This window comes from Callionymus lyra, chromosome 15 (assembly GCF_982586985.1).
Source record: "Callionymus lyra chromosome 15, fCalLyr1.hap1.1, whole genome shotgun sequence".
Lineage (NCBI taxonomy): Eukaryota > Metazoa > Chordata > Actinopteri > Syngnathiformes > Callionymidae > Callionymus > Callionymus lyra.
Genome location: NC_141832.1, coordinates 16,877,798 through 16,905,614, shown reverse-complemented (window position 1 = coordinate 16,905,614; position 27,817 = coordinate 16,877,798). Strand labels below are relative to the sequence as shown.

The window sequence follows — 27,817 nt, the reverse complement described above, 5'->3', positions numbered from 1 at the left end:
GAGCTTCACCTCAAGCCCGGGGGCCCCGCCGAATTAATCAAGTCTTCAGAGGCACCGTTTGTTCGAGAGAGGAGGCCATTTTACGGCACAGGTCAGCCGGACCTGCAGGAGGTGAGGGAGGTAGAGAAAGAGAGAGAGAGAGGGGGGGGGGGGACAATAGCTGAAATGGTGCTGAGGCACTGGGGTGTACACCCCCTCTCTGCAGCCCCCCCCACAACCCATCTGGGCTAGAACGGTAAGACGTCCATCTGTCTCCTTGTCTCGGCAGCGTTCTCTCCCGAGATGCGTTTTGAATGCGCCGGGGTTGAGACGCTGCCGAGGAAGGTGATGTTTGATGAGGTGCGCCGAGACAAGGGGGCGCCCCCCCACCTCCCCCCACCCCCTCGGGGGACCGCCGATGACTAACTCACCACTTCCTAATCTAGGACAAGCACACCTAGACATCCTTCATGACTCTAATGTTTTACCCGTGTTGGGCCAGAAAATACGTCCGCCGAGGTTAGAAGAAGTGGGTCGCCTAGTAGCTTTTTTTGGATCACAGAAAAAGAAATCATGCCATCTAAATGATCGCCCCGTCTCCTCGAAAAATCAACCCCCAAAAAATAGGTCAAAGTGATTTTTTAAAACATTTTTATTGATCTTATAAAATAAAATAAGCTGTATCAACAAACATACAATATATACATGAATAACTTAGACACCTCAGAGAATCACATTTAAATCCACAGTAGTTACTGTATATATGAATACATAGTACTTATCTACAGATTGCAAAAAAGTACAATAATTTAATTTATAAATAGTTGAAATTAACTATTTTCTCATACAAAGTACTGCAATATTTTTATTACAACCCATACAGAAAAATAACAAAAACACTTTGCATCACTCACTGAAGTCAGAAAAAAATAAGAAAAATAGCGAGGGGGGGGGGGGGGGGGGCAAAAAAGCTGCTCAGAGCAGAACTTGAAAAGTACTTCAAGTCACACAAGTACACGGATGGATCCTCACCAACAAAACAGAACAAGAAAAAAATGAACTGTGTAAAAAAACAATAATTAGCATAAATGACTGATGTAGCAGCAGGTGAACGTTTATTGACAAAACGTACAAAGACAAAAACTTTTTTGTTTTGTTTTGTTAATCGAGTCAAAACAACATGAGTAAAAATTCCATAAAACTGGATTAAAGCCTCACTTGATCTAGTCATGATGGACGGTCTGACCAAACAAAATGTTAAAACATTTTCCTTTAAATGAATATAGTTAAAGCAGAACTTTTGACATGAACAAAGCGTGGCCCGAAGCTGTAATTTTCAAACCAAATTTTCAGTTTCTTTGGTCATGATTGGATTGCGTTTGTTTCCTGTATTAATAATTACATTTCTTTTTTTTCATATTATCCTTTAAAATAAAATCCAATATTCTAGTTCCGTCTGTGTTTTTGCTTGACGGCCCCTGGAAGGAGTAACAGTGTGTAATGTGGCCCCTTAGTTATCAGTTGATAACCTCTAACAGAGTCAAAACTACATGAAGATTTCGTTACTAAAGGGTTGAGAACCGGGGTATAAATCAAGATAGGATTTTTAGAGGTGTGAATATCATCGCCATCTTAAAAATTGTCTAGAAAATGAATAGCATGAAAAAATACTGCAGAAGAAGAAAAAGGAATTAGGAAAAGGCACCTGAAGAAAAGCCTTTTGTAGTTAGCATATGCAACTGGTCCATTTAAAAATCCTCTTTTAGGGATTTACGATACAGGAGTAATCAATGATAGATTACGATAATCGAGGCCCTAGATTTTTACATTCAAGGTAGTTTTATTAGCAGTAGCCTATGCTTGTCTCAAAAGATCTGGTAATGCTAGTGCTAAGTAACTACCAACGGCTTTTCTTCAGGTACCATTCTGAGACCTTTCCTAGTGACCTCTTCTTCTACTGCTATATTTTTAAATATCGTAATCTAGGGCCTAGATAATCGTAATCTAGGGACTACCGTGAACAACATTTTTGAGTTGTTATGGAAGAAAAAGGGAATATTTGTATCTGCTAGCAATGGCTAACAAACAACAATAGGCTCTAACTGTTGCAGTAAATAATTAAAATTGTAGTTAAGGTTTCTTTTGGCCAGTAGGCCGTTTAGGAAAGAAGTTCACACAACACTGAATGTTACTTTGGTGTTGAGGAACTAGTTCATTTGTATTCTGGATTAAACAGTAATGGACTGTGTCCCAAATCATGCACTTCTGCATTTGCACTTAACATTTTGAGTGCGTCCCAATGAGCACTGTGCGAAAATGTAATGCGCAACGAACACTCAATTGGCAAAAAAATTGAGTGTGGATCGATGGACACTTTCCACCCTTAACGGCCGCCATTTTAGTGACATAGACGACGCTAAACGAAGCTACGTCACTGGCGACGCGTCTTTTGATCAGATATTGCCGTAAATATCTTGAGAAAACACTAATTTTGAACACAATAAAACACAACAACAGTAATAACTAAACTAAACACAACTTAATAACTTGTTTGGATCGGCGAAAAGCGCTGTCAAGTGCCAGCGATAGTGTTTCAACAGCTGGTTACAATCAGTGTTAAAAAGTAAGAGAAGAAGAAGCTGTTGAGTCGTAGTGTGTAGCGACTGTGTTTGCTTTGAGACAGTACTCCCCTGTTGAAATTCGAGCACTGATCAAGTAGGTGCACTGTACAGTAAAGCAGTGTACTTAAAGAAGTGCGCGATTTGAGACACAGCACCGGTTTATGAATCAAAATGGCCAACCTTTTTACTCAGTTGCGTGAATTTGCGGCCGTGCCAGATTTTTCGTTACCATGTCCGTTACGCTCTGCTTTGACTACAATCATTGGGTTTGTTTTAAACGATCTCGGGTCAGTGGTTTAAAGAAGTCAAATCGTAAAAAATAAATAATTAAAAAAGCAACACAAACACGGCAAATATTAAAAAACAGACCACAGTCACTTGGACAATACTGATACTCGTACGTCTACTCTTTCACACCTTTTTCCACTGAGTTGCATATTAAGGGTCACTTTTTCACAATGGTCATCAATACCTACTGTAGCTACATACTATACACCTGTACGTGAGTGTGTGTGTGTGTGTGTGGATAGAATCCTAGCGTCGGATTCACGATTGGTCGGACGGTGCCACTCGAAACACCTTTTTAAAGACACTTGACACGAAAAAAGATTTTTTACTCCACAAGACTGGCCACAGCAATAAGGACGCCAACATCAACAACCGCGCTAAGAGTCAAATATAGATATTTATATTTCCCCACAGTTAAACCAGTCAATGTGAAATAGCGATGCGTGTCGCGCGGAAAAAAATGTAAAAAACTCAACCAAAAAAACGGCACATTTTTGCTGAGGCGGCGTCAATTTCAAGACCATAGATTAAACAACTCGCAGACACTTTTTTTTTTTTTTTTTTTTTTAAGACACTCTGACCAGCAGGAGATTAGGAGGAAGTGCATTCTGTTAATGTCATCTCACGACCACCTTGAGGAGTTTAAAAAAAACAACTATTAAATTTCTCTTTGAGGAGTAAAAGGGGGGGACACTTGGCACGAGGGGGAAGCGCTGCTGGCCGATGCCGTTGATTGTAACTCTACGTGGTCACGCTGTGTCTCGGATTGAAGCCCTTCTTTCATGACGTGATTAATATTAAAGAATTAGAGAAAAAAAAGAACGAACAGAGCTGCCGTCCCCGCTTCTTGTCTTGGGAGGATTTTTCTTTCTTTTTTCTCAACACCGTTGTTTTTTTTATTTATTATTTGTCCTGAGCAACACAAGCTTAGTGCATTCCAACCCCTCCATTTTGTGGAAAGAAGAAAAAAATAAATACAATAATAATTAATTGGTTCATTATTAATTCATCAGAAAATGGACATTTTGCAGGTGACTCATTTATATTCCAGCCGTTCTAATTCAGACCAATTAAGAGTCTGCGATGAATATGGTAATGAAATCTTTCTCCAATAATGAAGTCATTTACTTCCAGGTTCCAGAGGGTATCTTTAGAGGGCATCCCATTCTTTTTTAGGGGGGGGGGGGGACAACAGGACGAGAAATAAATATATAATCAATTTGATAAATCCTACCTCTGCGTGGGTTGGTCGTCATTTTAAACTAACACCGAGGAAGCGGAGGATATCACAGATGCCAATACGCACGACGACATTTTTTTTTTTTTTTAAACCTTGTTTTACAACCACCTAGTTTAGCTCTACAGAGTTTGTTTTTAAAATAGCACAGCATTGACATCTATACGGTGAACACTGCCATTGACTCGTCACTTACACGTCACGTCACGCGCTACCCCACAGTACGCGCCTAGTAGACTAGAAAAAAAGCTATCAGACTTCAATAGTAAGCCACTTTCGGTACGATTTTGCAAAAAAATATTTCACAGGAATTTTTTTTTTTTTTTTTTTTTGCCACTTTTCTGTGTTTCTAGAAACAATGAAAGGTCGTCTACGCAGTAGGAAAGAAAACAACATTAGACAAATTCTCTACCTTAACATTGAAAACAGTAAAGCTCGTGAGTTGTTGTTTTTTTTATAGTTTTTTCTTTTTGGAAGTATCGCATGGCCCTGTCGACAGTTAAATACAAAAAAGTACTTTTTTTTTTTTTTTTTTAAATAAACACGTTGAACATATCGTAAAGAGGACAAAAATATTACTCGATAACATTCAGGTTTTCTCCTCGTATTGGAATGGCACTGAAACCCTTTCAGCAATACCATTTTTTTTTTTTTGTAACATTTTCATTCACCGTGAACGAGAAAGACCTCTTTGTATTTTCAGTGCATACACATATTATTGCATCTAGCAGTCGTTTCGCTAATGATATGACGACTTGACCCCCCTCGGTTACAGACCCGACCAACAGAAACGTTCTCTCGCTGGCAACCCGGGGATCAATACAATTTTAGGTTGTTTTTTTTTCTCGATTGATACTGATGGAAATGAAGTCAGTGCATGATAGCAAGCGAAGCGGAGGGAACATTTTTGTGTAGTTTGTGAGATAAAAAGACGATTTTAAAATCATTTTTAGCGGCCAGCACGTGTGGTTAAAAAGAAAAGGTTGAAAATGTGACTTGATTGTATATATTAAGGCTGCACAATATCCCGAACAATATCGATATTGGCACGTGCGATAGGCATATCGAAAACGTGCGATAATTCATATTTTTGTTATTGTTTAAATAAAGCATTTCTTAAATGCGCACTTTGACCAATCAGTGTCTGTAAAGTTGTCAATTTGTACTTCTATGTCTCGTTGTGGTTTACGTCTCCGTCCGTCTGTGAGCGGTATCCATGCTCGGTTGCTATGGCGACGAGTCTTGGCTCATTTATACACGGAAGTAAGACTTATAAGCGCTAATCAAACACATTTTTAGGTAGAAGAAAAAAATCGCATTAATATCAAATATCGCACATAATTCCTCTATCTTGCAGCCCTAGTATATATACATACATATATACATATATATATACATATATACATTTATAATATATACTTCAATTAGTTTCTGTTTTGTATAGAGCTTGTATGAAGCTTTTTAATCATATGTAAAAAAAACAAATTTAAAAAAGGACAGGAAGAAATGAGTAAAAATAAGTCATTTTCGAGGCCAAAAAATATATATTGCCATATAATATATATATATAAAGTTAAAGAATCGATATACAGAAACTGTAAATTTGTTTGCTTTGTGCTGGCTTGATCTATTCAGCAAAAAATGCACGAAAAATGATGAAACATGTAAAGAACTGAAGTATTGCCAATAGGTTCCTGGTCAGCGGGAGAAGCATCACTTGGACTGACCTCTAGTGGACGCTCGCTAAAATGCACCGACTCGTCTCCTAACCCCCCCTCCCCCACCCCCCTTGATGCTACTATGACCTGGCTTCCGTTTTGGATTTGACGATGGTGATGACGCTGGTGGCTGCTACTTTACCAGGGATGAGGGGCCCGATGACGGAGGCCATGGGCCCCCGGGCTGAGGTGACGGGGTTGCGGGCCACAGTTCTGGCGAAGCTCTGCAGGGCTTCGTACTTGGAGCGGAGAGCGTCGAGTTCCACCTTCATGCTGGCGTTCTCGCTGGCGAGCTTGTCCACCTCCTGCTGCAGGATGGATTTCTGCTTCTCCAGCTCCTCCTTCTGCGTGACTCGCTTCACCCGGCAGCTGGCGGCGTAGCCTCGGTTCTTGAGGGTGCGTCGCCGCTGCTTCAGCTGGACGATCTCCTCCTTGGTCAGGCCCCGTAGATGCTGGTTCAACTCCCTCACGGACATGGTCACCAGCTCGTCGTCTGTAAGGCTGGTGCCATTTTCTCCCGGCTCCCGCTTCACCTGGCGGGAAAGAGCATCGGAATACAGTCAATAAAAAGGAAAATAGAACAAAAAAAGAGACTTATATTCCATTAAAATAACTTTTAGATATGTATAAGTTTATCGATAGTGATCAAAAATGTAAAGGACCAACTTTGAGCTTCAACTTTTGGCAATGAATTATGGGAAACTCAACTAACAATTGCCTTAGAACGTTAGAAGCAGCTTTAGAAACATATTTCTTATTTAACTTTTTCAATGAATCAATTTAATTTTTAAGTTTCACTTTTCATATTGTGTATAGTTTCATTGGCTGCCATTGATGTAAATAAAAGTATTCTATTTTAATTTATTAAAATATATATATATATATATATATATATATATATATATATATATATATAAATTCTGAAAATAGGTTTTAATCATAACAATATGCTTTCTGTTCATATGTTTGGACAATTTCCAGCCCATTTGATTGTCCTTTTAAATATATAATATCTTCTTTTAGCATTAAGTAAAGTCTTATTAGTTTAAGGGAAGTTGTATTTATCTCAAATCATGATTTCTTGTGTTTGGTAATTTAAAAATCTTGACTATTTCACCACATGTCCAAAGAGTAGTTTCCTAAAACTACATTTCTTCATATATACATTTAAAAGTATGCTAGTCTAGTTTTTAGCTTTACTCATGTTGGCTCATGTTTCTTGTTCACCTTCTAACAAGTAGATCTTTTGTATTTCCTTACACAATAGATATTATCGTCTCCATATATAAAATCATACCCACTAAAATTCATGTAGTTTAATTCCTATAATACACATTTAAAAAACTTTGAGTTGTTGTTGTTTTAATGCAACTACAAGAGATAAAATTATATAAAAATATATACTATATTGCAGATTTAATAACATTAATAAAAAATTAAAAAGAGAAAATAATCAATTGGAAAGTTTCCAAACAAACAAAAACAATTATTAATGTGTAGTTTTTTTTTTGTGATTTTAGGATAAAGTTACCAAAACAAAGAAAAGTTGTGACTTTGATTTTGTTTTAATATTTTGACTCCATGTGCCATAAAGCACCTGGTAAATAAGATTATTTGAAACACATTTTTCAATACATTAATTAATAATAATTACACAAATTATTTACACGGTCTTTTACTAAATAAAAGGGACCCAAAATTTAAACTTAAAACAGACTTTTTTTTTAAAAATTTTAATCGGAAAGATTTGTCATGTCGAGGCTTCAATACAAGAGGGACGTTACAGACGAGCAGTATGGAGGTACTGGGAAGTATTAAGTTGTATTTTTTAGGAGACAGAAGACGAAGAAAAGTAAGAATCGATCACAACTGTCATTTGGACTTTTATTAAACTCCAAAAAGACACAGATTACTCTATAAAATCTTCAAACCCTTAGTCAACAATTAGTAGGAAATGATTGAATTTAGGGTGAACTATCCATTTAACTTTTTGTTTAAAAAAAAAGTTGTCTCCCTAAAAAAGTGAATTAACAAATCGCCGTCTTACCTTCAAGGCCTTGTTTCCCTTGTTTGTAGTAGTCATGCCCTGAGAGCCCAGTCCACTAGTCCTGTTGGTTGATCTGGAAACAAAGAGTCATATTTAAACCTCATATCAACAAGCAAATTTAAAAAAAAAGGCATCCGCTACATCATGGGGGGTAACTAACTAAGTGGAAAAGGTGAAGCTGAATTCAAAGTACCCAGGATGAGGACCCTCGTGAAATGTCCAGTCGAGTTCGGACATTGGATCCCGGGGAGGAGTTGAACTATCTTCTGTTCATGAATGAGGGAAAGACGGAGAGTGAGATCAGTATTTATATATATATATATATTTATACACATCTGTGCAGCGTCTGTAGTCGTGAACATGCACTGGTGATGGGGGAAAAAAGAGCTGAGCTAAAGGGCTCCGTTTGAGAAGGGGGAGGAGCTTGGCCATCCGGGAGAGGCTTGGAGTGACTCTTGAACACAGTTTACAAACCATCCCATAACGCTTGTTCTGGACATTACAAAGACTCTTTTAGTAACATCACACAAAACTCTACAAGGAGTCAAGGTCTCAAGCAGGCAATTGTACAAATCCTTTGCATTTACTTTTTTTTTTTTAGCTACTTAGAAAGGGTCGCCTAAGAAGATCCTAAGCATAATCGTAAAGCAAAAGATATATTTATCGAAAATTATAATTTTACTTTACTTGCTAACTTATCTTATAACTTAGCTTAGTTTATTACATTGCTAGTGCGTATTGGTAAGTATGTGGCGATGTGATACAATATATAGTGATACTGTAGTAACAGGGATATATTTGTAGTATTGTCGAGTACTTGACTCTGGTGTTGCAGAATTTACAGACCACATGACTCTTGATGAAGTCGTAACTGCTTTCATTTGTTTTTAACCAAAATATGTCCAAACATCAGCTTTGAAAACTTCTGGAGTCGACTGTATCCTCTCGTCCTCAGTCATGACTGGGTTCCCTCGGGATTTCATTGTTCCTTTATCTGCGGAGGACGTTATGACCACTGACATCTTGCAGTTGGACTTTTAATTACAACACAAAAATGAACAAACGCTGGAAATATTCACATGTTGATTGTCATTTTTAAATGAATTATTTGTTTTTAAACTCACTTAATATTAATTAATTAATATTATAAAGCTGCAAGAGTCGACTGTATCCTCTTGTGCTCAGTCATGACTGAGATTTCATTCTTTCTTTATCTGCGGAGGACATAATGACCACTGCCATCTCGCGGTTGGTCGTTAAATTACAACACAAAAATGAACAAACGCCGCATACATTTACATGTTGATTTAACATTTTTTAAATGAATTATTTGATTTTAAACTCACTTAATATTAATGAATTCATATTATAAAGCTGCAGTCTAGACTGGGATCTCTCTCTGGGATCTCATTGTTCCTTTAGCTTCGTAGGACGTAATGACCACTGCCAACTAGCGGTCGGACGTTTAATTGCAACACAAAAATTAACAAACGTCGCAAATATTTACATGTTGTTTGTCATTTTAAAACTGAATTATCTGACTTTAAACTCACTTTATATAAATATAAATAAATTAATATTAAACAGCTGCTAGGGTAACTGTATCCTCTTGTCCTCAGTCATCACCGGGATCTTGCTGGAATTAACCGTTAACTCTAGCAGCGGCCGGAAGTTAAATTGCAACACAACAATTAACAAACGTCGCAAATATTTACATGTTGTTTGTCATTTTAAAACTAAATTATCTGACTTTAAACTCACTTTATATAAATATCAATAAATTAATAATAAACAGCTGCTAGAGTAACTGTATCCTCTTGTCCTCAGTTATCACCGGGACCTCGCGGGAATTAACCGTTAACTCTAGCAGCGGCCGGAAGTTTAATGGCAACACAAAAAATGAATAAAATCTGTATGTATTTGCACATTAATTGTAAAAAAAAAACCAACATATAAGAACCACTATGAAAATAAAATGTTATTTGAAGGCCAGAAAATAAAATTAAAATCGATACAGTGCTTGTTGAATATTAATACGAATCAACATTTTACTTACAATATTTTTTAGAAGAGAAGATCTTCTTCAGATCTATTTTCTTTATTTTATTACATGATTATAACTGTTTGCCATGAAAGCTATTCTAAGAATGGATTACGGCCTTAAATGTAGTTTGCCACGGGGTTGGAAAAGACAGATTCATCTTCTGGGTCATAATTAATAAAAAAAACAAAAAAAAAACATATACATTTAATAGTGAAAGATGAAGCACACATTGACAAGCAGAAAAAGAAAAGAAAAAAAAAGCAGCGTCAGGATGCGTCTCCATGCAAACGATGGCTGCATTAGAGCGCCGTAAACAAGATGATGTGATTACTGCATGATCCCCCCCGAGGATAGCGTGGCCACTTGTGTCATGTCGGAGCAGAAATAACACAACGAGAAAGAAGCTGTGTAGGCGAGACGCTGGTTTCTCAGGACACCGTGGACGCTCCGACAACACACACACACACACACTCACTGTGAATGCTGTGTCAGCAACACATGCGCCCACCACAGTCGCTTCACATCCCAGCAGTGTTTTCAAAAAAAAAAAAAACATCCTCCCTCCAAACATGGAGTCATTGACACTGGAACAACTGCTACTGTTTGACATTGACTTCAGCTCAATGAGAGTAAATTAGAGGAGGGTAAAAAAAAAATGAGGGTGGGGGGGTGAGTAGCCACTCTTGAGAAGCATAATCAAGCATGGCCGGCTATCGCCATGGCAACAGCGGGGTACCTACAGGTGGACCAGTCACCTGAGCCGGAACAGAAGCGAAAAAAAAAAAAAGAAAAAGGCAGACGCTTGTTAAAAATGACCTGAATACGACATCATCAGACAGTCCAGGGGCAGAACACGAGGTCAGATTGTGACTCGCATCCTCGATGCCGCTCCCTCAGAGCCGGGGAGAAACAAATAAAAAAATACACCTTAAGCATGAAGATGGACTCGCTCGCCCCGGACTATGAATAGCCGTCCAGATGATGGCGACACCTACCCTTCCACCGGCCCTGGCGGTGACTCATTTCCAGTAAGCATTTGGACCACAGATGCAAAACATAATGGGATAATGGCGCCTGATGAAGCTCAGATAATGGACAAATAGACAGGAAAGTACTTCACTAATAGCTATTGGGAGTTGGAAAAAAAAAAGAAAAAAAGAAGGGCTGATTTTTGTTGTTGACGTTTTCTTTTTTTTTCTCTCTAAATTCTACCGTCCACACAAAACACTGTTAAAAGGAACCGACGGGGAGTCGAAAATGTTGCCATGTTGCACTTTGTGCTGCACAAGGCTGTGATTAACTCACAAGACACTGACGTGTTATTTCGTACATCAATTAGTTTTCGGAGCACAGATCACTGCGTTTAAAACTGTGTTTTGAAAATAAACAAGAGGTTGTATTAGGATGAAATACACGTGCATTGGAAGAAAAGTGTGTATGTAGTACATTTCATTGAAATTTCTGCCACGATTTTCTGCCTCCTCCAATTTAAAAAAAAAAAAGGAGCTGAAATTCCTGAAATCTACCTTAGTAAGTATATAATAAATCATGTTTAAATTTCAAACAAATTGGATGTTTTTTTTTATCTTCTCCTACGCCCCTTTTCCCCAGACTTACAATTTTAAAAAGGAGGCTAGAAATCTGGAAACCTACCCATGAATATTGTTATAATTTCAGGGGTTTTTTATTTTCATGGGGGTTTCTGTCCCCCTTTTGTTTAAATTTCCATTTTTTAATTTTCATGGGGATTTCCACCCCCTTTCCTGCCCCCTCACAACTTATTTCAGAAAATCTACATAACTAAGTAAATCATAATAATGGTTTAAATGAAAAAAATCTTTTTACGTTTTCTTTATTTTCATGGGGGTTTCCACCCCCCTCTCTGCCCCCTCACAACTTATTTCAGAAAATCTACATAACTAAGTAAATCATAATAATAGGTTAAATGACAAATTTCTTATTACGTTTTCTTTATTTTCATGGGGGTTTCCGCACTCTTACAATTTAAAAAAGGACACCTACCCATAAATACTGTTTGAATTACACTAAAATTCAAAGATTCTCAATTTTCACGGGGGTTTCTGCCCCCATTTTTTCTGCCCCCTCACAACTTAAAAAAAGGAGCTAGATTTCAGAAAATCTACATAAATAAAGATATCATAATATTGTTTAAATGACAATGGGGTTTTCCGCCCCGTACAATTAAAAACAAAAGGAGCTGGAAATCTGGACTACAAATAAAAATTGTTTAAATTTCACAAAAATTTGAAGTTTCTCAATTTTCACAGGGGTATTCTGCCCTTGTACGCCCCCTAACAACTTAAAAAAGAAGCTGAAATTCTGGACATCTACCTAATTAAGTGTACTACACATTTTCTTTAAATGAGGAAAAATTTGGACACTTTTTTTTATTTTAAAGGGGGTTTCTGTCCCTCTTTTCACCCCCCGTACAATAAAAAAAAGCTGAAATTCTGGACATACCCCTAACTACATATATAATAAGTATTGTTTAAATGTAATAAAAAAGAAGGTTTTTGAATTGTCATAGACATATTCTGCCCCCCTTCCCTCTGAATTGACTTAAAGTTGCCATCCTCCCAAAAACAGACAATATAGACCCATCTATACTCCAAGAGAACGATCATGTCACCGCAAATCGACATGTGCGTCTCAAATCACATCTTTTGAGTCAGTTGGAACCCCTAAAAATCAATACTGAACAATATTTGTAAATCATAAAATAGTCAACTTAAACCACAAAATAAAACTTTTTATATAACAAATAAGGAAATTGGGTTATAAATATATTAAACTAAATATACATTATATATATATATATATATATATATATATATAGTAAGTAAGTAAGTAAGATTTATTTCTATAGCGCTTTTCCAGACCAGGGTCACAAAGCGCTTTAACAATCAAAACAATACTCAAAAAAGTATATACTTAAAGTATATACTTTAAATATATATATATATATATATATATATATATATATATATTTAGATTAAACTGAACCATATTCAATACATTTTAAATAAGGACGGTTAACATCAATTAAGCTCATTTTGTGAATTGTCAGGGGGCTGGAAAGGGGGGCTGAAGAAACCCATGAAAGTTTTTGCCTTACTTTTTTTTTATCATTGTTTATAATTTCTACTTAAGTTGTTTCTATTTTTCCATTTTCTTCAGACCCTTACTAAAGCAAACATTTATACCTAACTTACCCGGACACTGAGCTAGTTTATAGTTGCAAAAATGTCGAAAAAAAACATCTGACAATAGGTCAAAAAAAAAATCTCGAATAATAACTCGCACATTTGTGGTGTAAATTAAGAGGTTTTTCGGAGCGAAAAAACGAAAAGTCTTAGCCTCACACAGTTCTCCCTCCGCATAGAGAAGCCGTTCAAGCGGCAAAGCCTCTCAAAAGAACTCGGAAATGAGTTTCAGAAGTAGTCGACGTGAAGAAAAAAAAAAAGCTGAATTTTCGTCCTCATCTGGAAAACAAGCTCTTCCTATTTTAAACACCCAGACGACCTTTAGAGTGGAGGAAAGAAAAGAAAGATTCTTTGATGCAACAGCTGTGGTTCGAAGCTACCGTCGGGTCAGATTTTTTTTTTTTTTAAAGAATCTTCTCCTCCGACGTATGTGTGCGGAGCTCGCCCATGTGCCACAGCTGTGTCCCCCCCCCCCCCCCCCACCACCCCCCAAAATTGTTATAGACGCCGAGATATATCTCAAAGCTGTGGATGGATTGTAGGGAAACACAAGCCTCCAGCACAAGCTGCTGCAGACAGACCCATGACAGGGGCATGGCAGCACAACACAGACAAGGTCCACCGCACAGCTGCTCCCTTCCCTACTATCAGGCATGTCACGGCTCACGGAGGCGAAAGAGACATGACGCCGGGGCGACTTCGAAATAGACACCTGTGATCGTCGGAAAATACTCTAAAGAATCCTCATAAGCTTTAAAAAAAAAAGATAGAAAGACAGTCGACGGAAGGTAGAAAAAAAGGGGGGAGGAAACGAAGCGAGTGCGCCTGAGAGACGCTGATGCGTTTTGTAGGTGTTTGCTGAATTTTTATGAATCGCCTGAAAGAACGCTGACAAATCAAAGCCGATCGCTGGCGGAGGAGAGACATCACACCCACAGGAAATGGGGTAAAAAAAAAAAAAAATGCTGAGTACGGCTGCTCAGGTGAAGGAGAGAGAATGCGCTGGAGATAGAGCCTGGTTCAAAAAAAAAAAAAAAAAATGCTAACGCGACACGTTTCGCTGGAAAATACTGATCTCAGCAAGGACCAGAACCAAGGTGCCAATTACGGGAGTTTTTTGAGGGGGACAGAAAGAAAAAAAAAAAGCCTTCATGTTAGGACTCTGGGTTGGAAAAGGGGGGGGGGGGTTAAATGCTGATGTGACATGATAGGTCCGGCCTTGAGCCCCATGTTGTGCTTTAATGATCTCATCCCCTCCGCAGGGTCTCTCCAGGGGGGGCTTGCCAAGGATGGACACCATTAGGGCCAGAGGACCCCTTTGTTGAGGAGGGATAGGACAGCATCCCATAGTCTTCTAATGAATATTTATCACCATCGCTCTCCGGGTGAGGGGGTTGGGGGGGGGGGGTCTGTGAATAAAGATGCTCAGGAGGTGATTCTTTCAAGGATAGATCCAAAGGGGTCTTCCATCACCGCCTGTCTGGAAATGGTTGGAGGGTTTCGTAGGGGGTGTGGGGGGCAGCGGGGGGGTGGATCTCTGGGAGCGAAGGTGGCATGTGTGGTCGTCGGCGGCTGCAGGGAGAGCCGTCATCACTTGACAGCGGTGTAACAAGATTATCATGGCCATAAGAGCAAACAACAAAAAAAAACAAACCCCGGGAACCTGCCTCGGAATCCAGATTACGACAGCGATTGTACTCGGAATACTAAACAAGGCGGGTGGATGGGTGGGGGGGGGGGATAAAGAAGCAACAACCCGGCCTTTGCGGAGACATGAAAGTGGATTGGATATCGCCAGAACCAATCGGGGTACACCTACACGGCGATCTTCAAAAAAAAAAAAAAAGAAGAAGGAGAAGCACATATAAATTTAACTTGTCATGATCAATTCCTGAAAAAAGAAGCCTCCGAGCGTTCCGTAGCGGCAGCTTGCTAATGAAGTGGATAAAAACTAAACAGCGGCAGTGAATGCTGATGAAAGGGAGCTGACGAACAATCAAAAACGGCAAGAAACTAGAGTTCTGTGATAGGTTTTTTTTAACAAAGCAATTCCCTTTTCGCCCTTTTAATAGGAACGCAGTCGCTTTTTTCCCCTCCTTCGCCGGGATTAAATTTCAGCCCCTTTATCATCGTCTTTGAAAAGGGACGTGAAGGATCTATGGCCCGCTGGTGAATTAGTCATCGGATGATTGTGTAGTTTAGCGCTTGTTTTTGCCGTCATTGTCTCCGGTGCGACGGCGGCACAAAAACAAGGGGAGACGGCGGATGATGATGATCGCTGATTCGGTTTCCCTGATGAATTATTTATGACTCCTTTAGCTCTGCACTTAATCATCGTGCACTTTTTTTTTCTTTTTTTTTTGCACATGAAACCGAATGACAAAACACCCAAAGATGCCGCGGACCGTTCTAGAATAAACACGGCGTTTATGTGTGAAAAAAGCCTCGACCGTCGCAACGAAATAAAAGGAAGAAAGAAAAGTGTCCCAGATTCCGACAAATTGGTCAATGCAGGCTTTGGCAGCCCTTGACCTTGTACAGCAGATAAATGGTTTTGTTTTCTGACAACTTCAAGAGTCTGTTTTGATGATAAAACGGTCAAATTGTTTATTCTGAGATGGTAAATCCTCGCAAATACAGTAAGAACGAAACTGTATCATCCATTTTTCTTATGATTATTATGCTGTCCTGGGAGAAGTAGGTATGGATACCAACCAACACTTGGTGCCATCGTAGCACCGTTACTGACATCGTCTGACAACAATAGCAACTAGATTTTGTTGCTTCATTTCAGCTTCAATCTTAATTTGAAATTTGGAAAATTCCAGGCATTCAAAAATTGAGCATACATCGCATAACACGGACTGTATGTTTCCCAAAGGAGAATACATTCAAATCTCAATCGTACGCAATTCAAATAATAGAAATATTGCATTGATTATTAGCATTAAAAATGTTTTTTTTTTCAATGTATACCAGATAAAATGGGGTGTTTTTTTCAGACAACTTCAGGAGTATTTTTTTCAAGACACACTATGAATTATCTCCCATAATATTTGGCTGAAACTACATCACATCAATATTATTTCATGGTAATATTTAGAAGGATAGGAAACAACAATTGAACCATTCATCCTGGGATAAGAAGTAGTCATGGGTAAGGAAACTTGGTAACGTAAATACCATGGTTTCTCACGATACGTATACGATTTCGGTGCTTATTTGACAATTCAAACAAATTCGGAAAAATACGGAGATGTTCGTAAAAGTATTCTTATTAGACAGAGATTCAACAGAAAGAAGAAGAAAAAAAGGTTGCAAATTAATACAGACACAGATCTATTTCGCAATACAATGTCGAAATATCTCATTTAATTTTCTTGGGGGGGGGGGGGGGGGATACATTATTTCAGGTAAAATTTGGAATGTTTTCTACTCATCAAGCTACGTTTCCGAAAGTTTCTTAGCGCTCGGACATATAAAAGGAACAGGCATCCTGAAAAACAAGTAGCAACGATGCTAATCTTAGCATTACGACTAATTTGGTTTTTGTTTTTCCAGATTTCAGGAAACGATAACTATCATAACTCAATGCATTATTAATTTAACTACCAAACACCGAATCCGCACATAATATTTAAATAATATACGCGGTGATAACTAAATTGTGTTGCTGTTTGTACACAATAGCGAATGGTGAGCTTTCGCTAAAGCTGTAAATTCTCCAGAGGTCCACGCCTGATCGGAGCTTCGGACTTCTCTGCCGGGCCTCCCCGATTCGCCGTGAAAAAAAAAAAAAAAAAGATGGGGCGAGATGCTTTCGGATCTAATCATTCCCTCCGCTCTCAGTTGAGTGAAGTCAATTATCAAGCGGGCTCGGTATGTTGGGCGCCATTTAACTGCAAATTAAAAATCAGACTCCTCCGATAGCTCCTGAGGAGCGACGGGAAAAGGCGAGTAAACTTGTGTGCGAGAGAGAGAAGGAAGGTATGATGGGAAAGAAGGGAGGGAAGCTATTAACTACTAAGTATTCAGAGCGTGAAATAAGAGTGACAAAAAGAGGGAGAGGGGAAATCATTCAGCTTTTAGAGGGGAAATGTGATACGCTGGTAGTGGAAGGGGGGGGGGCTGGGAATACTCAGGCGATACTTTTGACCAGCAGAGGTTTTTAAAAGCGCCTCTTCAAATACATGCTTACCGAAATCCTCCGCTGGCCTTTTGAAGACACTTAGAATACATTAGGTATTAAGGGTGAATACGGCAGGCAAGACTTTTAGAGCGACTGTTGCAGGGCAGGAAGGTAATCACAAACACTAGAGGGAAATAATGCATGAGTGGTCGTAAATAGCCCTTCAGCCGGAGAGCGGCGCATCAGGGGGGGGGTTCAATTGTTTAGCTTAATGTGGGGGATTTTAACTGCTGGGACTAAAAAATTGCTGACGAAGCAAACGATGCAGTCACGAAAAAAGGTTTCGGTTATAAAAATACAGACGTGAAAAATGACACGTCTGCAGATAAACTGTAGCTGCTTGTCGTTTGACCGCTTCTTAAAAAGGGATGGTTCGACCAAATTTCACTCATTTTCTACTCAACCTCATGTCGAATAAGGCTAGGGAATATAAGTAAGTAGAGTAATTTTTATTTGGATAGCGCTTTTCCAGACCAGGGTCACAAAGCGCTTAAACAATCAAAACAATATTCAATAAAGTATATACTTTAAAGGTCAAGATAAACCTGATAACACAACAGGAGTTCCAGAAAATCAAGGAAAAGCCTGAACGAATAAAAACGTCTTAAGATGTTTCTTGAAGGAGTCAGTAGACTCCATCAAGCACAAAGAAGTAGAGTAATCTCTCTCTTGTGTTATCTTGTTGTGTTATCAGTGTTATCTTGAACTTTTAAGTAGTTATTTTAGTGAGTATTGTTTTGATTTTATAAGCGCTTTGTGACCCATGTCGGGAAAAGCGCTATATAAATACAAATTACTTACTTAAAAATGTATGTCACAAATATTATTCATCCAAAAACACTTAATTGAGAATACGTCCACACCACTTGTGTAATGACACCTTAAATAGAGGTAATGTACAGAAAAAAAGTCTATATTTTAAGATTGTTTGTAGCAGATGCTAAAAGGACACAGACAGGAAACAGTCCAGGGAAATATCACCCAAACTCCCAGAGTCTACGGTCTACACTAGCGGTGTGTCCTAAATCTCGCACTTCTGCACTTACTATTTTGAGTGCACGAGTGCGTCCCGATGAGCAGTGTGTGCGGAAATGTAGAGCGCTATGAGCACTTAATTGGGCACTCAAACGACCAGAAAATTGAGTATGGATCACTAGACACCTTAAACCCTGAACGGCCACCATCTTAGTGACGTAGATGAAACTGAAGCTACGTCACTGACGGCGCGTCTTCGGAGCAGATACCGGCGCAAATGTCTCGAGAAAACACCAATATTACCACAAAAAAAAAAACCCAATAGTAATAGCTAAATAAAACACAACTTAATAACTTGTTTCGATCAGCGAAAATCGCTGTCAACTATCGGCGATATTGTCTCAACAGCTTGTTGTAATAGTCGTTAGAAAGTAGTAGAAGAAGAAGCTGTCGAGTCATTGCCAGTAAGTGTGTAGCAAGAGTGATTTATTCGACTACCTTGTCGAAATTTGAGCACCGCGCAAGTAAGTGCACTGTCTTACAGTGTACTGTAAAGCAGTGCACTTAGGGAAGCCTGTGTCTTTTTGAACTCATAAAATGGAGCCGTCATAAGAACAAACATTTTTGCCTACAACTAAAAAAAGGAACAAATTACTCTGAAAAGAATCCCAACCTTTAGTCGAAATGAGGGCGAGTAGAAGACGAGAGAAATTATAATGATGGGTTAACTTATGACTGAAATCAGCCGACTAGATGCTTCTTTTGACTTTTTGTTTTAAACACAAAGATACAGCTCAGCTCTGAATATTTGTGGTCTTTTTTAAGGTGTTTAAAAATGACTAATTGAGATGGTTTAAAAAAAAAAAAAAGGGCCACATCTAAAAAGGGAATCCATAGATGACAACCCCGGTCTTAATTCGGATCAATAGTGTTCCATTATCAGCTTTTAATTTAAGATAATTGTTGCCATCGTCAGGACTTTTTAAAGTAGATCACTAACCAAAGATACATTTATAGCAACAGCGTAGATTATTCTATTACCGCGACAGGTTTAACAAATGTGGCTAATTTTGGTCTTGAATTTTCTTCCAGTTCATGTGGGCTTCAAGTAAAGACATGAATCACCAGCCTCCGGGGATTCTGTTTTTTTTTTCCTTCTCATTTCACTGATAATGTGAGGTTTATTTAACAGGACTTTGGTTGGGCTGGTTTTACATTCACTGAGGTTTCTGTACCGAGCCGGTGTGTTCACGGATGGAGTGTCTCCGTTAGCATAGGCGGGGAAGAGAAACTTGACCGGCCTTTCGCTGAATGTGCCCGGAGGACTTGATTAAACAGGAAAAGAAAAAAAAAAGCTGTTTATTTCGGCCGTTCGCTGGCACAAGAAGTTGCCCGGGCAGCCCACACACAAACACACAGATGTTCACAAACACACACACACAGGGAAAATACTAACAAGCTCGGATGGTTGGTGCAGTAAATATTTGTTTTTATATTTTTACAATTAGTTTGTATGAAACGATATACATGCAAAACAATGGTGTAAAGGAGATAAGTATGAGACAAAGGGTGCAGCACAGGGGTTGGCAAACCATTTTCTTAAGGGGCCACATCAGGTACAGTGACTGTTGTTGGGGGGCCGGGAAGCCAATTTCTTTTTTTTTTTTTTATAAATAAAAAGCCTTAGTAAATTGGGAGCTTGCAAGAAAAACTATTAAAAAAAATGTAAGACTGTATTTCAAAATAAGGTTAGTGTTTCCGACTTGGCAAATCAGGGGCCAATTAGAAATAGTCTAGAATGAGTGAACCTAGTCTGGTTAAGCTTCACCCGTAAATTTTGTTTTGGGACACAAAGGGTATCTTTAAGTTATCGGCTAAAATGCTACACATTTAGAAAACATTTGACTATTTTGGGAAGCATTTGGAGGGTTTTTAATGGCGATCCAGAAAGTAAGGGCCCCAGGTCAGATCGAAAATCAACTCTTGACAATAGTTTCTCAAAAGTACTAATTGAAGTACGACAGACAAAAACCTGCCGCTCATCTCTGAGAATGTTTGCTAAAAAAAACTTGTGTATCACCATGGTGACGCATCATACGCCGTCTTTATCAAAACACTTTTATCAGTCTCAGACCATCTCACGACCATCTTCGAAATGAAGGAAAAATGTAAATTCCCAATAATGACTCTCGTATGACAAGTGATTGATGATGTCTGTCTCCGGGGGATTTGATGGAGCTCTCACACTCAACGTGATTATCTAGTAAATCAATATCTCAATGACATCATTTACGAAGCAGTACACATGCCGTTTGGAGGCCGATCACTGTCACGGCCAAGGTCTAATAGCCGGACTGATCAAGGGGTTTGTTCGATGATCCGCAAAGAAATGTAACCCATTGACGGCTACACTTGTTGACCCTAAAGCAAAACTTGTTTTCGGGAACCAATACCCGTAGAAGACTTAGTGAACCAGTCCGTCCATTACCTTGTGCTTATCGTTGTGTAGCAGCCTGAGCCAAGAGGTAGGGAGTTAAAATCCTTCGAGTATGTCCAGGGTCTGCCCAGTGGATTCTTTCACACAACATTCCACTATAGGGGGGGTCAAGGAAGCATCTGAATAACATGCCAAGGTCTCGCTCTCTCTAGGAATCAAACTTCTTACCCTTCACTTTGCAAAGTCATTAGGTTAGGAAACTCTTTACCAATAACATTCTACCATCAGCTCTGAACTACCTCACCCAGGGTCTGGGCTGACCGTAGGTGCCTATCTTTACCAAAATGGGTCATTTAGCCATGGCCACCAAAAATATAATTGCCGGTTAAGCCTTTTTTTATCCTTGGCTTCTGCACCCAGCACAAGGTATGGATGACAATTTGTAAAGAACCTAGTCAAGATTGGGGGTCACCAACCTTTTTTGAAAACGCAAGCTATTTTAAGAGACCGGAAAGGGCTTCCAAAACCCTTAACGCCACAGATAAAAACCTTAGCGCCCATTAGCAACAAACTTTTAAATTAGTCTCGTATCAAAGATAGGTTACAAATAACCTTTACTTACTTACTTACGATGATATAGCTCAAAAGGGTGTTCCAGATTGCAAGCCAACACGCTGAATTTGCGACCAAACCTCAAGACGGCACCAGAGGTTAAGGCACCAATTGCGAGAATAGAGGTTTATGCATTCCAATTTAAAGTCTACATTAAAAAATATATTTATACATATTCCATATGACCATGTCCAAACATCTCTAACGTACCCCTATGTGACACCCAAGTGTTTTATCCCACTAAACATACTTCTTCTCGGTCCCGTCTAAGTCCGATACAACTTGACCGAAGAAGGGGCGAGGTTACATCCTGATTATTTATTTTACTACAAAAATGACCAAAAATAAAAAAATAAAAAAGGAATTCAATGAGTATGCCACATCAAATTCAAGCTGCAAAACTGAAATTCGTTAAACACGCTCGCCTCTCTGTTGGGATGAAAGTACTACTTTGAGGAGTGCAGTGGGGATATCGTAATGCTCAGCAATCATAATCCACACCATGCTTGCAAGAGGTTTCATCACACAGCATCCCCTCCTTGTTGCAAAAAAAAAAAAAAGCGCGAGAGAAAAAAAAACTATATTGATCTATTCCTCCTTTTGCTTCCGGGCATTCCCATTTCCCAGAGCAGCTTAAGCAGCACTTTTGTGGACAAATCCCACATTTGTGTTCCCTTTTTTTCTGGGGGCGATTAATTGTCCTGAATAGGTGCAAGTGGTCCCAGAGCGCAAGGCAGGGGTGCCGGTTCGACTCCCGCGTCTTGCTCGGTGTTTCGTCAACATTACGTTCTCTCCTCGCCGGGGCCCCCATTCAAAAGCAACACCGCCGTGCATTCACCTCTGTGAAAATCCAACCCTTTTGTTTTTTATCTGCGATACCTCAACGCGAGAGGTAATAAATCTCGGGGCTGATCTCCCACCACTCCCTACCCTCCATCCAACCACAGACGGCCCCACCGGGCTCTCACGCGGGGGCCCTCATCTATCCTTGTTACCTGCAGAGAGAAAGCCAGAGATGGGCATTACGCTTTATTGCAAAGCCGGGGCTTTTGATGTAGGACCGGCGCCCGTCTGCTAAACACACTTCAATGCCCTGCTCGCACGATGATGAAATAAGTTGGTTATCCGAGCAAGAACCGGCAACTTCTATCCATCCATTTAGCTCTGCCTATATACGCCAGCAACAGTTTTTTTTTCCAAGGTGACTTTAGAAAAAACCAGCGCGGAGATTCTCCATGGATAATTCATTACCTGTCCTCCATACACTCTAATGGGCTGCAAATTTCATCATGTCACACACAGGAAAACAAGCGCATCTGCCAAACCGAAAAAATAAGCAGCACGTCATAATTTTGGGCCGAGTATCGTAAACCACAGGCCAGGAGTGAAGGGTAACCTCTAACCATATGGGGTTGTTTTTTTTCAAACGCTACAACCATGAATGTTTTTCAACAGCAGAGAATGTTTTTAGACAATAATGTTATTTACCAATGGGTTTAGCACAAAAATGAAAATGTATTATGACAGTTGGGACTCAAAGATTATCAAATATATCGTGAATACTTCCTTTTTCCTTCCCCCAGATGGTTTGCAAATATTCAACACTCTTTTTAAACCATGAATCTTTTTGTTCTCTCCATCTTCTTAAAACATACTGAAATTTTATATCCATATCATCGGCGTATTTAAGTACAATAGACTTTTAAGATTTACAGTCTAATTTAAATGCTCAATGGGCCAGTAGGTGGCAGTAGAGTTTCATGAACTCCCTTAAATACAGTAAGTACATTAGTAAGTAAGTGTGTAAGTACAGTAAGCAAGTAAGTAAGATAATCATTTGGAAGAGAAGAAACTTGTGTGGAAATTCACTCAACCAAATTCTTTAAAATATTTAGGGGTCCAGATGGTAATGTGTCCAAAATATAATCAGCTTTTCCTTATCCAACTTGACAGATATACAGTATAAAGCACTGACAACACAAATCTTCTACCATTATTAGAATGACAAATGGGTACAGTTTAAAAAAAAAAAAGTTTCATAAATTATATATTTAAATAGTAAAACTTACACCAGACAGCTGCTCAAGAGACACAAATGACCCACAAAAAAAGAATAAGACAGAAACGGTGTATACTTTTTCAGGCAAAAGCGATATACTTTTAGAATATCCATCATTTGCCTGCAGATATTTTATTGCAATTATTAATTTTATATATAAGTTAATTAACATATTCTAGACATGTTTATTATAAAAAGAGTTAAAGCAGTTGATTATGAAAAATGACGAATTAAATGAAAAGAATTCCAGATTTGTTTTTTTTAATATCCAGACACAGCGGTTCCTTTTCTAAATCGACATGTCCAAACCATTTTTTATTGACTTCTTTAGTTATTTTGATAAAAGACTGAAAGATAAATGATGAACATCATTGACAGATAATACATGAAAAAGGAAAAAAGTATTCCTCCTAAAAAATATAAATCACCCACAACACAAATCTATGATGAATGCATTACATTATATTCTTGAATAGTACACTTAATACCAACTTCTCAACAGATAACCCACAAATAAATTCACTTAACTTAATATTACTTTAATAATATCCATCATTTCCCTTCAGAACTATCGTCTCATTTTCATGGTATAAATGAATCAATGAATGAATGTTTTGAACGCATATTTCTAAAGTCCTTGTAAGAAAAGCCTCCGATAAAAGCTATTTACTTCCATAAGAACTTCCTATTCTATAATTACACTTGCTCCACTTCAGTCGATCGCTCTGGAAATCCATTATAACAACTCAGCCTCTATATAATGCTTATCTTGCTTTTTAAATTTTTTTTTTTTAATGGGTTTAGTATCGAGGTTGACAGTTGACACCCGGATCTCCTCACACACACCATGACGTCTAAAATAGAATCTAGATGGTCACTGATAAAGATGATGATGGTCATCGATGGATGATGAGCGACGACTATCTCGGGGGTTTTGGATCAGAACCATCTCCATCCATCTTTATTTCATGACAAAAAACGTCGACCCTTTTATCAGCGGGCGGACCTTTGTCCTGGTGCCGAATAAAAAAAACGTGATGATTCACGATTAAAACGTTTTTTGGGGGGGGGTCTGAAAAAAAAATGGTACCCGAGGAATCTCAATGATTCACCGGGTCATTGTGCAGACGGTGCAGGTGATGCGTTCAAAGACGTCATGGAAAAAAAAAAAAAAAAGAGTGATTAAAAACAACAGACCTGTTGTGGTTAAATCGCTTCGCTCCGAATCACAAGGAGATGATGCGGCGGGTTCGGGTTCGGGGCGCATGAGTTGACGGAACTATTGGGGGTTCGGATGAAGGAGGGAGCTCGACATTCCGCCAGTCCGACCCGCAAGACCCTCCGCCAAAATAAAAAAAATAAAAAAAGTGACAACAAGTCCTCCACGCCTACAAGCGGGCGAGGAAACCCCCGGACACGCGCGCCCACTGACGCTCGGCGGGTGTCACGACAGGTGCGCGCGGCAACATATCACTGACACGCGCGTGTGTTGTTGTTGTTTTTTGAGGGGTTGGTTTTTTTCCTTGGACGCTCTCTCGTGGAATGTTCTGAAGGTTCGCCGCCGTCTCAGCATAGTAGCTGTGCAGGCGGCGTCGACGCTCGGCGAGCACTTCCGGGCGAACTTTCAAAATAAGATAGAAAATAATGGGGTTTTTTTTCTAATTCAAGCAACAAAAAGTCTTAATAGAATCTTAAAACTAAATAAACAGTTACTAAGAATGAATGAAATTCACATATATTGATGCACTCCACTGTTTATTAGTTGAGTATTTATTTAATTTGTTGAGCACTTATTTATTTTCTTGAATGTCTTATTTAATGTCCTTTCAATTGTCTACTTCAGGTTTTGCATCGTGGGTCTGAGAGGACTACAATTCCATCTATGCTGTATGTCTTGCTATTTGACAGTAAAATAACTTGAACTTGCGGAATATGCTTAAATGATTATTTATTATTATCATAGTTTAACTTTTTTAATTAAATAAAATAAGGGTTAACTTAACAAAATGTTATTTATTTTCTACCAACTCATATTGAACAAGGGTTGGGAGAATTTTCCCTATTCTCAACAGTGATATACATTTTTTTTGCATTATAACACCTTAATATGAAAGAAAAAAAAGACAAACAGGAACTGTTTTAAATATATATATATATATATATATATATATATATATAAATAAATAAATACATGTTAAAATATGTTTTCAGATTTGAAACGTACATAATATCTTGCCTAAAATGTGTTTACATTTTTTAAGACTTTCTGAAATTTGATTTAAGACATTTTAATGCCAATAAATATTAACTGATATCAGAATAATGAAATGTATGTATTTTAAGGATCTTGTTTTAAAGTTTCCTTAGGGTGAATGTTATAGGTCAGGGGTGTCCACGATTTTTTTTCCCCCCAAATAGGTCCACATTTGATGAAGTGAAAATGAAGAGTTGAAGTTGAAAATACAAAACCTTTTTGCCTTCTTCCGGTTGACAAAGATAGGCCAAACAATTTCAGTATTGAGAAATAGCATCAACACTAACTCTTTTCTGTAAAAAAGCTTGTTTTGTTGAAAGTGGAATAAAATATTACAGTTTATAACACAGGCTGGGTGCTGCTAGAAAACTCAGGTGGCCCCCGGCCTACCTCCGAAACATGACCGTTCTAGGCTACCCCAGTTACTTGGGGCATAAAGCAGGGGACACCCTGGAACAGTTTGCCACGCTCCACTACAGACAACCACACACACTTGAGGAAACTAGAGCCTCGGGTAAAATTTGAGAAAATGGTCTTCGAACCCAAAGTATGTGGGCGAAAGGCCAAGAAAAAGTGACCTCCGATGTTGGTTGAGGTCGCTATGAGGCTAGAGGTCACAAAGTCAGCCAAAAAAAAAAGAGTTTTAGCTAGACAATTGTATAAAGAGTATCCATACAAAACTTCAGATTGACTCTTTAAAGCCGAGCGACGACAGTGGACAAAAGCGAGTGTTTAGCCCGACGGGAGACCACATTTCCCATGAGCACTTGCTATACGTCGCAAAAGTTACCATGTTCAGTTTGCAGCAGTTGGACGAATTTTCTATTTCCAGACTTCCATTGTAAGTAAGTAAGTAAGTAATTTTTATTTGTATAGCGCTTTTCCAGACCAGGGTCACAAAGCGCTTAAACAATCAAAACAATATTCAATAAAGTATATAATTTAAAGATCAAGATAAAACTGAGAACACAACAGGAGTTCAAGAAAATCAAGGAAAAGCTTGAACAAATAGAAACCTATAAGTACTTATACAAGTACTCACTATAAGTACTTATAGTATTGTCTGAATGAAGGATGGATACCGATGAGGTAATGAAAAATGATATGAATTATGACTTTGTAAATAACATTACTTTAACGTTGTTTTAAAGTAATTTGCCACAAACCAGTGCGACATGTAGCACGTTCACACCATCCCCAAGACCTTTTACAGTGAAAATATAAATCACACAAAGAACCTCAAGTCACAGTATACAAGTCATTCAACTTGTTTTAAGTTGATGCGTCATCAACATTTATTTTAGTACAAAAATACTAAAAGGTACCCAATTCTACCCAGAGTTGCTTTAACAATTAAAAATTCAATTATTATTTATAAAATTCAAAATGAATAGTATAAATGCTTTGCTAAAATAATATGGATAATAAACAATAATAAAACAAAAAAACGACTTTTCGAGCATTTTTCGGGCTTTTTGGAAACCGGAAGTGACGGCGAGCTTCCGCTAGCTTGAGTGAAGGCTGGAAGCTAACAGCTAATCCTCGCAGCTAACCCGTCAGAGACGAAGGCGTGCTCGCGCAGCACAACAACAACCGCCTCCCGCGCCACGTTTTCCCACCTTGAGTCGAAGAAAAAAGTCGTCACGGGCGTCTTCTCATAGCAGCCCCGGGAGAAGGAGCGGGTGGAGGGCGGGTCAGTGAAGGGCCACACGGTAGAACCGCCCGAGAGACGCTGACAGGAGCCCAGACGTGTTGACTCCTTTCTCTTGTAGCGCCAACTGACGTCATCGTGTTTGGTCACGTGCCTCCATTCATGAAGGAGCACTTTTTTTTGCCAAGTAAACACTTTTTTTCTTTATTTAAAAAAAATGTAAACAATTAAAGCATAATTTATGAACAAATATGCATACAGAGGATTCTATATTCATTCATTTATTTGTGAGGACTTTTAAAACGTATTTTAACGCATAAATTATGTGAATAATAAATTAATGAGTAAAGTGTAAATAAATAAATATTGCCAAGAAACAGACCATAATTGAAATGAAATGTCCCTTCCCATAAAATACATTATTTAAAAGCAATACTGCATTGCCATTTGACAATTCATATAGAACATTTTATAATATTTAT

General features: G+C 38.6%; 2 protein-coding genes across 4 annotated transcripts in view; one reads left to right on the top strand and one right to left on the bottom strand.

Annotated features, from left to right (window-relative positions):
• cyth1a (cytohesin 1a) overlaps positions 1-27,817 on the top strand; it is a 282,462-nt gene that overhangs the window by 88,977 nt on the left and 165,668 nt on the right. The gene's annotated exons all lie outside the window — the stretch shown is intronic.
• On the bottom strand, positions 614-27,435 carry LOC148065147 (transcription factor MafG). Of its 3 annotated transcripts, none has more exons than XM_087808583.1 (3): positions 27,304-27,435; positions 7,891-7,963; positions 614-6,376 (listed from the first exon to the last, which is right to left on the bottom strand). In XM_087808583.1, the coding sequence occupies exons 2-3, from the start codon at positions 7,924-7,926 to the stop codon at positions 5,924-5,926; spliced, it is 489 nt and encodes a 162-aa protein (XP_087664709.1). In that variant the 5' UTR covers positions 7,927-7,963; positions 27,304-27,435; the 3' UTR covers positions 614-5,923. The 3 variants fall into 3 exon arrangements, with proteins under 3 accessions (XP_087664709.1, XP_087664710.1, XP_087664708.1); XM_087808584.1 differs by lacking the exon at positions 27,304-27,435 and adding an exon at positions 24,628-24,824; XM_087808582.1 differs by lacking the exon at positions 27,304-27,435 and adding an exon at positions 8,084-8,137.